This window comes from Marmota flaviventris, chromosome 11, assembly GCF_047511675.1.
Source record: "Marmota flaviventris isolate mMarFla1 chromosome 11, mMarFla1.hap1, whole genome shotgun sequence".
Classification (NCBI taxonomy): domain Eukaryota; kingdom Metazoa; phylum Chordata; class Mammalia; order Rodentia; family Sciuridae; genus Marmota; species Marmota flaviventris.
Genome location: NC_092508.1, coordinates 9,212,777 through 9,225,017, shown reverse-complemented (window position 1 = coordinate 9,225,017; position 12,241 = coordinate 9,212,777). Strand labels below are relative to the sequence as shown.

The window sequence follows — 12,241 nt, the reverse complement described above, 5'->3', positions numbered from 1 at the left end:
CCTTGTTCAACTCTGGTTTTAAGATGACCATAAAAAGGTGAAATATTTGCATTTTCATTTTTAAATCTTAAGTTTCCATAGAAAGAAGATGTTAATGATTCTATAGGTGGTAACCTTTCCAAATTTTGACTATTTTAGCTCCCAGAGAAAGATACTTAAAGGAAAGATGTAGTACTCCCAAAAGGATGAGAAGTTTCTGCCTTCTTTTTCTTTCTTTCTTTTTTTTTTTTTTTTTTGCATTTGATCCTCTAAAATACATTTAATGTAATGAAAAGGGGGGCATTTAAATGTCACAGAGATGAGTTATGAAAATCTACAAAGATTTCTTAAGATTGACATTTGGCAGCTGGGAATTTTCTTCGCAAGGCATTTATGGAGCAGTAACTTTTGTCTAAACCAAATGTGATCAGCCAGGTGAGCACCCTGTGGTCACCATGGTTGCCAGGAGCTAGGACACCATCTCTTCTTTGTAGAGGTCTACAATTCAATGACATAAAACCAACATTAAAAAAAAAAAAAGTTGGTGAAGGATGGAGAATATTCAGACGCTGAGTTGTGTGATGATGGCTGCAAACGCTGCTATTAGAGGAAAAGGAGAGACCAACAACCAGCAAAGCCACTGTTGGAAGCCAGGGAAGGAGCCAGAGTAAAGACCACACTGGCAACTTTAGAAAGTGGAGTGGCAGCAGCTGCATGCAAGAAAGAGGGGCTCAGGAAGATGAGCTTAGATATTCTGGAAAATCAACCCAGCCTCGCTGGGTCACAGCTGAGATGCCAATATTGATCCCTATGCTAATGGAACTGAATGCTGCCTGTCTTATGCAGAGAGAAGCACACAGGGGACGTGCCTGGTGGGTCTGGGCACACCTCCAGAAACAGCAATCCAACCCCATGACTCAGAGTCAGGAAAGAAGCAGCCCCACACTGGGCTGGCGTCAGCATCTAGGAGTGGAGCATGATCCGAGGCAGAGCTACTGGAACATCAAGAAGTCAGAGTCCAGACCACGGAAAGGAGGGGTCTTCCTTGTGCAGCAGCAAGACAGGGTTGACAGTCACAGGGATGGAACTGGAGGCATGGGGACCTTACACTCGAAGGAATGAGGTTTTTACTCCAGGAAGCTGACGGAAGCCCAGGAGCTCTGCGTGTGGAAGGGAAGAACCCAGTTTAACATTCAATCCAGGGTCCAGGGACCCCCTAGCCCCAGATTTGGATAGTAAGATACACTGTGGCACACCCCCACCAGAGAACAGCCTGCCTGGACACTGGAGGCTGCAGGTGACAGAACAGAGCCTGGCACCAGGAGAACTAAGGGGCAACTTTAGAATGAGGTGTGGCAGCAGGCTGCATGCAAGAAAGAGGGGCTTGGGAAGATGGGCTAGAACATTTCAGAAAATCAACCCCGCCTTGCTGGGTCACGGCTGAGAGGCAAATATTGATCCCTAAGCTAATGGACCTGGAAAAGTCATGCTCAATGAAAACGTTATATAGGTACACTAAAGGACATTCTGAAAATCAACTGTCCTTCCCACTGTCTTATTTCTTTATATCCTAACTCATTTTTTATGATCCAAGAGGCTTATAGAAAATACATAACACTAAATGGCAAAATGCAAATTTAAATGAACATCAGAGGAAGGAGAAACATAACCTGAGGTTAGAGTGTGTAGGAAAGAGATAAGTGGGCCTCAGGTCCCTGCAGCTGCCAGAGGTGAATGGCCACTTTGATCCTGCATCTGTGCATAGCCCTTTCCAACAGGAGGACGACGGAGGCCGTGCACCCGTCAGCCCCAGGGGTATCCTTCCTTCTGACATGCCTTGGTCTGTCCCTGGCCTCTCCCTCCTCTATACCTTGCCTGCCGCCGTGAGTGTCCCATAAGGAGATGGATTCTGGCTGCTCTACATGGTACCCATGGCCAGGAAGCAATCGCAGGAGCTGGAAGCCAGACAGGAACGAGAGGGGAATGGTGGGCAGATAGGGAGAGGCAGGCCAGACTATTTATTGCTGAGTTAAAGTCCTGACCAAGAAACCAAATAGAAGTGAATGAGATCAAAAAATATCCGTCTAGAATCCCAAGGCCTAAATTGCTGACTTAGATATACACCCCCCAAAACAAGCAAAGACTGCTGTGCATGGCTTCAGGAAGCTCCCCAGCCAAACAGAGAGGTCAGCAAAAGCTCCTGTCCTTACTATTCCATTGGAACTTTCTCCCCTTTCAATACTGCCCACCTCAGTTACAATACTGCCCACTCCTGTCCCAACTAGAGTGTCCTGGTAATGTTCCAGTTTTCAGGAACACTTCCCCCCAAATCCCTCTCTCCACCAGATGTGCAAGATGAGACACCCCAATCTGACCCAAGTTATTTTTAGAACTTGTGTTTTGAAGGACGTGGCTTATAGGAACAGAAGGGGGGGGGGGGAGATACCATTCCAGAATGAGAAAACAGAGGTTCATTAAAGACTCCAAAGGGCTACCCGAAAACTCACATCAAAGACCAGAAGATTCCCTCCATTTCTTTGGAGGATGAATGTAGAATCCAAAAAACATAATCCATACCTTGAGCACCTCACTTGATATAAATTTGCTCATATCTAAGAAGAGAGATAATACAAGGTAGTGAGATTTTCCAGGTTCTGTTATATATTTGTTGAAATTAAACTTCATTCCCAGGTGTGACCGCCATTAGTATGGAGCACTACTATTAAATTAATCACACAGAGGCCTGGGCCACCCAAGTGCCACACCCCATCCCGCACCTCCCAGGAGAACACTTTGCCTGCCCTTCTTTCCCTGGTAGAGTTTGCTGCTCCTTCCTCTGAGTCCTCTGGCTACTTCTGCACATTCCTTGTCATGGCACTTCTTTCCCTGCCACTCCACACACCTAGAGATGACACCTAAATCATCTTCACATTCGCAAACTAGAAAAGTGTCTGGGAAATAGAGGCACGCAGTTCCTGTTTTCTAAACTAACAGACTAAATATTTCCCAGAGCCCTGCTGCCCACAAACATAAGTAAATAAAACTAGATTAAATTCCTCAATATAGACTTAGGAAGCAGATACACCTGTCAAAGGAAACTTCATTGGATAAGCAAAGAACCTTAAAAGTCCTATGTCTTCTCACAGGATCACACACAAAGCTTAAAGCAATGGCTCTAAAATTTCTAGGGAATCAGATGCCCTTAAGAATCCAGTGAAGTTTTGACTCTCCTGATAAAGATGCAGAGATGCACACAATACATTTTCAGGAGATCTACAGTATCCATGAAATACACCTTTGCACGCCGTGACTCCCAAAATCAGGGGCAATTGAGCCCAGAGTGCAAAACTTTTGCCTAAGAATAATAGTACTGGTTGGGTATAGAGAATTCTGTTGTTTTTAAAATATGCCTAAATAAACTATTAGACTCAAAAGACTATAATCTCCTCAGGACTGTAATTCCAGTGAGGACAAATGCACAGGTAAGTCCATGAAAATCTAAACCCCTGGGCCCATGAAAGACTATTGCACCAGGGAAGTCTTATCACCTTAACAAGAGAAAATTATTCACCTTTCTATAAACTCCCTATTCCTGCCTTGTTTCTCAAGAGAAGGGAATGAAGTGAAGACACTGTTATAGGAATCGTTTTGCAAAACAAGAGTCTTAAACTGAGCAGTGGCACACACCCATAATCCCAGCAGTTTGGGAGGCTGAGGCAGGAGTTCAAAGTTAGCCTCAGCAAATTATTGAGGCCCTAAGCAATTTAGTGAGACCCTGCCTCTAAATAAAATATAAAAATGGCTGGCAATGTAGCTCAGTGGTTAAGCACCTCTGGGTTCAATCCCTGGTACCAAAAAAAAAAAAAAGAGCCTTAAACTAAAAAGTAAGGTCAAGGAGGACTCCCCAGCCCCCAGGATGCACAAAGAGGTTATGGGGTGAGGGGCAGACTTGGAAACCATCCAACCCAACCAAGAAATTAGTTTCAAAATTCTAGGAATTATTGATTTCCGGGGCTCTGTGGCTAAAATTCTACAAAAATGATACCAGCACATTCCTATGGGCCGCACGTCGCACTGTTTACTCCTTTGTGAATTAAAGAGAATTAAAGTTATAAGAGGAGAATCTCTGGGGATCCTAAATGAAGTACCACTGGTCTAGATGAAATATTCCAGTACACGTATTGTTATAACATAGACATAAAAATGTGCTGAAACCATAAGAAAGCTCGGCACAAACGTGTACCTGATAAAAGCCACCGAGAAAACAGGGGTTAGGAGCAGGAGAACCGAAGGAGGGAAGAGAAAACGGCAACTGTAAGAAAGTAGAGCACTGCCAGGAAGAAGAAGACGATAAATGATCTGGCTCAAAATGAGAACAATTTCAAAGAAGGGCAAAGGGATAGACTACCCGATCCAGCTAACAACAAGTATGGAGTAGGAGAGAAGAGTGTGGAAGGGAAATCGGTGTTCCCCTGAGCAAGCAGGTAGGCAGAAGTGTGGGTGAGGCTGACGTGGCTTCCGGGGCTTCTGGGGCAAGGGGAGGACTGAGCAGAGTGTCCCGGGCCGCTGTGTGTTGGACAGAATTTGTAAGAGTAAAAGGAGATTTGAGAATCCACGTGGAGTAGAATCTTTGGCAGCTAATTTCCATATCAGAGACTCAAACGAGGAGAGTTTAAATGAGGACTTGAGGAAGAATGGATTTGCGGGTGTGAGGTAGGGAGAGTCTGGGGTGCAATGCAGCTGGGGATGGGCCCGGCAGAACGAGGACCACCAAGCAGAAGTGAGGAGACCTGTCCCTTGGGGCAGGAGACTAGAGGAGGAAACGCCTGGGGAGGGGTCCAGAGGGGCTTCCACCGGGGAAATGGTTCCCCATTCCTTCAGCAGCTTTCTCTCAGAGGTCACATCCCAGAGGGCTGCTTGGGCCCCTGAGACCACCCCTCACATCAGTGTGCTCAAGCCACTGCAAGTAAAATATATTTACACTTCCTAAAGACACGGGAGTCACACTATGCTTCATGGAAACCCGATGAACTTTACTCCCTGGAAACACAAACTGTGGGGTGACTGAGTCACTCAGTCTAATGAGCACCTCTGATGCTCCCCACGGGGCAGACGGCATAAACAGAGGTTATTTCGTTATTTACCCCCAAACAATGCATAAAGCAAATAATATATGTGGGAGAGATGCATTGAAGAAAACCAAAAGGGGTGATTAAGGAGAAGGCAGAGAATGAAATCTGGTGGTAACTCAGGAGGGAACAGGTTGGTAGAGAAGACCCAGGGATGAGGGTCACACACGTCGTAGAAATGTCTCTGCTTTTTTTCCCTGAAACAGGATAAATGTTAGTGAATCAATGGTAACGAAGGAAAACTAAGAAAGTTAACTGTGGGCACACTGAAACAGGCTCAATCGTGCACATGGGGTCATCTGGCCTGGGCAGGACATCACACTCTCAGCAGATGACTTCACAAGTGTAGAAGAAAGGACTGCGAATCTCTCACCATGAAGGTTCAATAAGCGTTTGAGGAGCTAGAGGTGTGCAGTCTGATTTAGATGCTACACGAGGTACACGTGTATTGAAGTATCCTGCGGACCCGTACTCCTGTAACTTTTATGCTTTTTTATGTATCGATTTAAAAAATAAATATATTATACTCCTTAATTCATAATAGATTACCATAACCTAAAAAATAATTAATTTTTAAAAGGTATTCAAATCTACTGACAGCAAACAACCTGGTCTCCCCAAGACACAGAAGGGATCCTTCTGCCATATTGCATGGGAATACTGAAATGCCCTGGCCAGAGGTTAAGTGCATGGGGTCTATAGATAGAGTGGAGAGACAGGAGACGGTCCACCCCAGTAAGTTTTTCAAGCTTCTTCCTAGAAGGGAGCAGAAGGGTCTGAACCACACCGCTCTGGAACTCTGCCCTCCCCTGACATGGATGTTTTCTTCCCACCTGCATTAGCACCAACCTGTCCGTCTGTGACATGAATGTGTCACTGTGCTCACAAAATGGTCTTTGCTAAAACGTATTCAGGCCTAAAGAGCCCAGATTAGGAAAGTAAATCATTTTCTTAAGCTCCTTTTTTTTTTTTTTTTTAGTTTTATTTTTTAAGCTCCCTTTGTTAACAGAATAAAAAGAGCATTAAACATATGTCAATGTAGTAAGCATAAGGCTTCTTCCCTGATTACAAAAGATACATCTTGTTTCTTTAAGACAAAGAGATCTTGTAAAGGAGGAGGCTGGCAGTGTGTAGGTGTAGCCAATTTATCACTGTCGGGAAGCTGGCCATGGCTCCTCTGCAGGGGCTGGCGACAGGACCGCCCGCCACCTCAGGGAGAGGAGCAGGGAGGCAGGGATCTCTGCTGTGGAGCCAGGCTCTGCAGCAAACAGGAGCCCTACCAGCTCTAGCCAGGAAATCTGAGACAGCAGATCACAACATTTCTAAGTGAAAGAAATGGTATTTGGAAAGAAATGACATTACTCAAATTCATTGCCTCCCCGTGATAACCTAAAGTCTAATGTGGGGAGAAAGAGTCCCTCAATTTTGAGTATGTGAAATTAATGTTTTAAGATTATCCCTCTAAGGACTAGTATATTTGGGCAGGAGTGTGGCTCAGTGTAGAGCACCTGCTGAGAGTGCAAGAGCTGCATGAGGGGCCCTGGGTACAAACACCAGCACTGGGGGAAAAAAAGAAAAAAAAAAACACCTCCCAGGAACAATAAATTTCAACCAGAGAGATCATTTTTTCCTTAAAATTGCATTAGCAAAATGAGTTCAAACTGTATGTGAATTCACAGAATTTCTCCTATCTCAAAAGATAAATTTATATTAATGCTGGTAAATCCCTATTAATCCCCACCTGCACCTCTGTCAGTCCAAACTTAAACCCATGTTACAACCAAAAGGACATAAATGCCAGCTAATGTTTCAAACGGGTGTAAAGATCCCATCCTCTAAAGGAGGACGCTGGAATACCTGGCTGGACACGAGAAGGTATGAGCTGCAGGAACAGGTGGGGGCATTAGACTGGCAGGGGCAGATTCTACCCTTCAGCTTGTGTCTTTGCGTGGCTGCTATAGATGGAAGAAGCTCTAATAAAGTCCCTCACATCAGCAAAGTTAAGGGGCTAGAGTTACAAGTTCCAACTCGAGTAGTGCCCTGCGCCAGGTGAGGGGTGAGGACAAGTGGCAGAAATGGTCAGAATGCTAAGCCAGGGGAAAGGTCATCCTTACAAAACTGTCCAAGTGCAGCCCTTGGGAGGGGTATGGATGGGACTGGGAAAGGGAACCTGGGGGCTTTGCTGTCTGAAGGACATTTCTACTCCACAGAGAAACTCAAAAACAACTCTCTGGATATGTGACAAGTTCAAGGAGGTTAAATTATGGAGGCAAGAAAGAGTGAAAAGTTACAAGAGGCCCATTCAGCAGTGGGTGTGAGGGCAAGGAGCCCAGAGGAAGCTGTAAACCCTCCTGTGACATCTGAGCAAGTGGCTCACGATACAGTCTCTGGAACCCAGAGCTCCTGCTTCCTCCACTTTGAGCCACACTGCAAATATTACAATAGAAACCAATTTGATTCTAAGTCAAACCATATCTAAAATGGAGGAAACTGTTGATATCTAGAATTCATATTATCTGAGCAAGATTTCCAGTCTATGTCCAAATACCAACCAAGGTTGACCTGAATCAGACGTGGTATGGAGGAGACTGCTGTGACTCACCAATGAAGTGATTGTGCCCCAAAGTCAGCATCTCCTCCAAGAGGACAAGGCCCCCGGGAGCCTGGAGGGGGGTCACACTTCTTCCGTCTATGAGGGAGCACTGTTGAAACCCCGTGGCAGTGACCTTCCACAGCAAAATCAGAGAAGCAGTGGCATCTTGCCGAATTCTGAAAACAGGAATGATGTCATTGAAAATCTCTTCCAGAAAAATCCATCCCAGAACCAATTCATCAAGTCAAAACTAAAGGCAACATGTACATCCCAGAGATGTGGGGAAGCTGAGAGAAGGATTGTGTGGACACTTGTCAACTTTGGGCACCCCCAAGTTTCCCCACATTTACTAGAAATGTCTAACTCCCACCTTTTAAAATCCACCACAGGGCAACTGAAGGTGCCTCACCTTGGTAACAATTTTTAAAAATGATAAAAAGAGCACACTGGTTCTTTTACAGACAAATCCTTTGATATCCACACAACATAAAGAGTCTTGCTTAAATTTATCTCAAATGTGTACCGCAACTCAACACGACCCCCTGGGTTGTATTCACTGTCCAAATGAGCAAACTGTGTCATTCTCCCTGTCCCTTTCAGGTCTCCCCTGGTTTCCTTTGGTTTTCAGGATACAATCCAGAGAATGAGCTGCCATCAAAGGCCCTCAACCCCTCCCTGCTCCCTCCCAGCCGCCACTCCTGCACCTTATCCCAGTAACCCAGCGCTCCAGCAGGGAGGAGCTACCCTGTCTCCTCCCAGCCCAGTTCTCTCCCAGCTCCTCCATCTCCACCCAGGAAATACACAGCTGCCCATTAGCAGCTGCCCATTCTCCCTGTGTCCCGGAAGGGCTTGGTTCCACCTCTGGCTGAAGGTTCCCAGGGTGCTCTCTGCAGAGCTGTTCCCCCAATACAGAGCTCCAGCTTGCAGCAGAGGGCTCGGAAAAGTTTGGTAACAACTGAATGCATGAATAAATTAAATTGTAAGGGGCTAGGAAACCCCACACATGGATTGGGGGTGCCCACAGATCATCTGGCATTCTGACTTTGCTCAGTCTGGGCCATTTCCATCCAGTTCTACAGCCTAACAGGGTCTCAGGTTTGTAGAGAGAGAGGGAAAAAAAGTGTTTGAAGGGATAGAAGACCAGAATAATTCAGACAGGCTTATGAGAGCCAAGTAGTATCATCTGAGCAAGAAAGGCCTGGGAGATGGTTGCTTAAAAAGGAAACTAGTACACGAGTTAGTCACTAGCTCTCCTCGGCACTCCCTCACACGGCTCTGGACCAGGGCTTTCAGCTGTTGTGAGCACCTAAAACCCTGAGGACCGGGGTCCCCCTGCTGGTGGAGCTGGGAGTGGCCTCAGACCCTACTCCCTGCAGGGACCTTGCTCCTGTGTCCAAGTCCACTGCCCTTTCTGGGGCTTCCCCTACCAGAGGAACGTCAAGACCTGGGGAGGAGGGTGCAGGGGCACTGTAACCAAGTCCCCTTCCAGATGCCACTACTGGGAAAGCAAGACGGGCAAAAAGGACCCATATTTACGAAAAAGGACTAGAGTGCCCACAGTCCCTTAAAAGGACAGTAATGCATTGAAATGGTTGATCAGGACCTCATGTCCCCAACCTTCTAAAATCCCCAAAGACTGGACAGCAAATGTCCAGAGATTGCATGGGTGGTGTGGGGAGGGTGGAACAAAGGAGAACAGGCAGAGGGGGTGTCAGCCAGGCTGGACACTGCGGTGCTGGGTCTGCCCCCACTCCCCCCCACCGTGAGTCCCCAGTGCTGATGCAGGAAAGCTGATTCCCCACTGCCTCTCCTCCACCTCCCCCTGGGGACCATGAGCAGTTTGTGATTGAAGAAACTTAAACTTAAGACAAAACACAACACTCAGTTGCTTGCTTTGAAGGGAGAAAATTGTAATGTGAGAATTTTAAATTTGGGATAAATTATGCAAATGAATTTAACCAAATGTTCTATTAATATCTTAAGAGGCCAGTAATTCTGGAAGCCACAGTCATGTGGGAGATGAGGTGCCTGGTTCCAGGTCTCATCAGGGCTTTGTCCCCCACATTAGCCTCAGGCAATCCAGTCTCCTCCCTGCACATCTCCAGCCCCCTGGGTCCCAACTCTGAAGTCCTCTTCTGAGACAGCTTCCTCCAGGTTTCAAGCAGCATAGGCTGCGTCTACCTATGGACTCTGTTCATGATTCTGCAGACCACTGCCTTTTACAGTGATCCTTGCGCATCCTGGTGCTGACAGGTACATTTATGGGCACCACCCAGCACACAGGTGCTAGTACCAAGCTTAGCAGCTGTTCTGTGGGAGTGGGTGGTTTGGATGGCTATTGTGTTTTTTCAGGTTTTGGTGACTGTTTTTTTATTTTCTGCAGTACTGGGGATTGAATCCAGGGGTGCTCTACCTCAGAGCTACATCTCCAGCCCTTTTTAATTTCTATAGAGACAGGGTCTTGCTAAACCACCCAGGCTGAGCTGGAACTCTCAATTCTCCTCCCTCAGCCTCCTGAGTCACTGGGACCACAGGTATGCACCACCACGCCCTGCAATCTTAACAAATTTCGACCAAGAATCTTCTTACTTTACTGAGGTGTTCTGTGGCACTTCGAAGGACACCAGGCGGCCACCTGCAGAGCTGTTAGAGCTGGCATTCCCACAGGCGCTGTCGGGGACCACCTGGAGAAAAGGAGGACATGCTATTGGGTTGATCACGGTACAAGACAAGGTCGCAAAGCACAATTCCGTGAGCCGCAACCCCTGTGCCTCTCCAGATGAGGCTGCTGTCCTGCTGGAAGGAACACATGCATCCCTAGGCCTTGAAAGAAGAGGAGACTTTGCCCCGACTTTATGAACTGCAGCTCCCACAAGAGCAGTCTATGGGTTTCCAGGACTTTAAAAATGGATAAATACACTATTTTAGGAAAAGAGTCACTGTCTCACTCCCTATTCTTTTTCATTCTCTGTTCCTTGCGCATCCTGGTGCTGACAAGGGACTGAATGCTTACAGAACGGGAGGGATTGTGGGTGTGAGTGTTAGTGCCCAGGAGAGCACACTTTCACACCTGCAAGGACAGGGAGCACCTGGCCCAGCTCCCTGGGCCAACAGGCATCAGCTGCCCATGCAGGGAAGCTGCCCTTCTTCTCTCCTGAGGGCCACACCTACATTTTTAAATTGAATTAATTAACTAATTGTCTTCACCTAGAGCAGGGAAAACAGGAGTATGAAAATACTTCCCCATCACAGAATCTACTGAAAACAATAGAGAAATGGTCAGGAATTTCCCCCAACACTTATTTGCCAGAACACCCTAGAGCTACATTCTGTGGCTAAAATCCACCTTTGATACTCAAAGACTTCCATTTTAAATTTAAATTGTTAAATTCGTGGAAAAGACACTGGTCGTTGAGTTTCAGTCCTCTAAGCCCCAAATAGCTTCATGTTTTCAAAGCAGCATTACTTCATGAAAAAGGGAAGCCCAAGCGCATCCCCACATTTCCTGCTGAACCTCTTCTTCAACAGCCCAATAGCCCAAGACAAAGAGCACAACGACAAGATGGAGCATTTCTTCTTTACACTTTCCGTCTGAGGAAAGCATGACTTTAAATAAATAGATTGAAATGGCTGGTGGGGGAGAGATTTTCTTTAAAGGATGCTTCCTTGATAAACTTGGAATCAAATCTAGTTCACATTCAATAAAGGCGTCATCCCGCAAGGAGGTATTCAAATCCTAACTTCAAAGCACTTATTAAGAGTCTGAAATCAGAACCAGTTTCACAGCGTTTTAGGTAGCTGGAACCACTGCCCTGCAGTCGGAACGAGGCCTTCGTAAACTGAGCGGCACTAAAAAGAAGTGGGTCAACCGGTTAGCAAGCAAGAAAATAGGAGAAGAAACTTCACTGCCACCTTTACAATATCAGGGACATTTTTAGACACCTTCCTCAACTCTAATACATGCTTCACAAAGACCCATGTGTTTTTCAAGCTATGAAATTTGTGATAATAGGTCACTGGGTTTATGTGGATGTTAGATACATACAGTGGAAGATGTGGGGTGGAATTATGCTCTACCAATGTCACCTCAGATTCTTGATGTGGATTCGCCTTCCAACTTTTCTAGCCAGCAAAATTATACTTTATGTCAACTTTTAGAAGTCTGTCAAAAAATCTGCAGGATGAGACTTATTTTGGTACCTGAGATCAAACCCAGGGTGCTTAACCACTGAGCCACCTCCTCAGCCCGTTTTCATTTTTTATTGAGAGACAGGGTCTGGTGAAGTTGCTTAGGGCTTTGCTAAGTTGCTAAAGCTGGCTTTGAACCCAAAATCATCTTGTCAGCTTCAGGAGTCACTGGGACTACAGGCATGTGCCACCATGCCCAGCAGGATGAGACTTTAGAAGAGATTGAAGGTATAACAGCCAAACTGATAGACTAAATCCCATGGAAATATTGCAAGATACCAAAAATAAAAACTAAACATTAATATGATAACAGAAAAAAAATCAGGTCTTTAAAGGTTTGTATTGTCCCAAA

The 12,241-nt window shown here is 45.9% G+C and overlaps 1 protein-coding gene across 1 annotated transcript in view; it reads right to left on the bottom strand.

The window, feature by feature from the left end:
* The window catches only part of Dner (delta/notch like EGF repeat containing), a 291,214-nt gene that overhangs the window by 161,742 nt on the left and 117,231 nt on the right, over positions 1–12,241 (bottom strand). Inside the window, exons 3-4 of the mRNA XM_027942023.2 lie at positions 10,291–10,385; positions 7,711–7,877 (exon numbers count right to left, since the gene is read on the bottom strand). Of these exons, the coding sequence (XP_027797824.2) occupies positions 7,711–7,877; positions 10,291–10,385 (262 nt within the window). The remainder of the gene's footprint in view (positions 1–7,710; positions 7,878–10,290; positions 10,386–12,241) is intronic.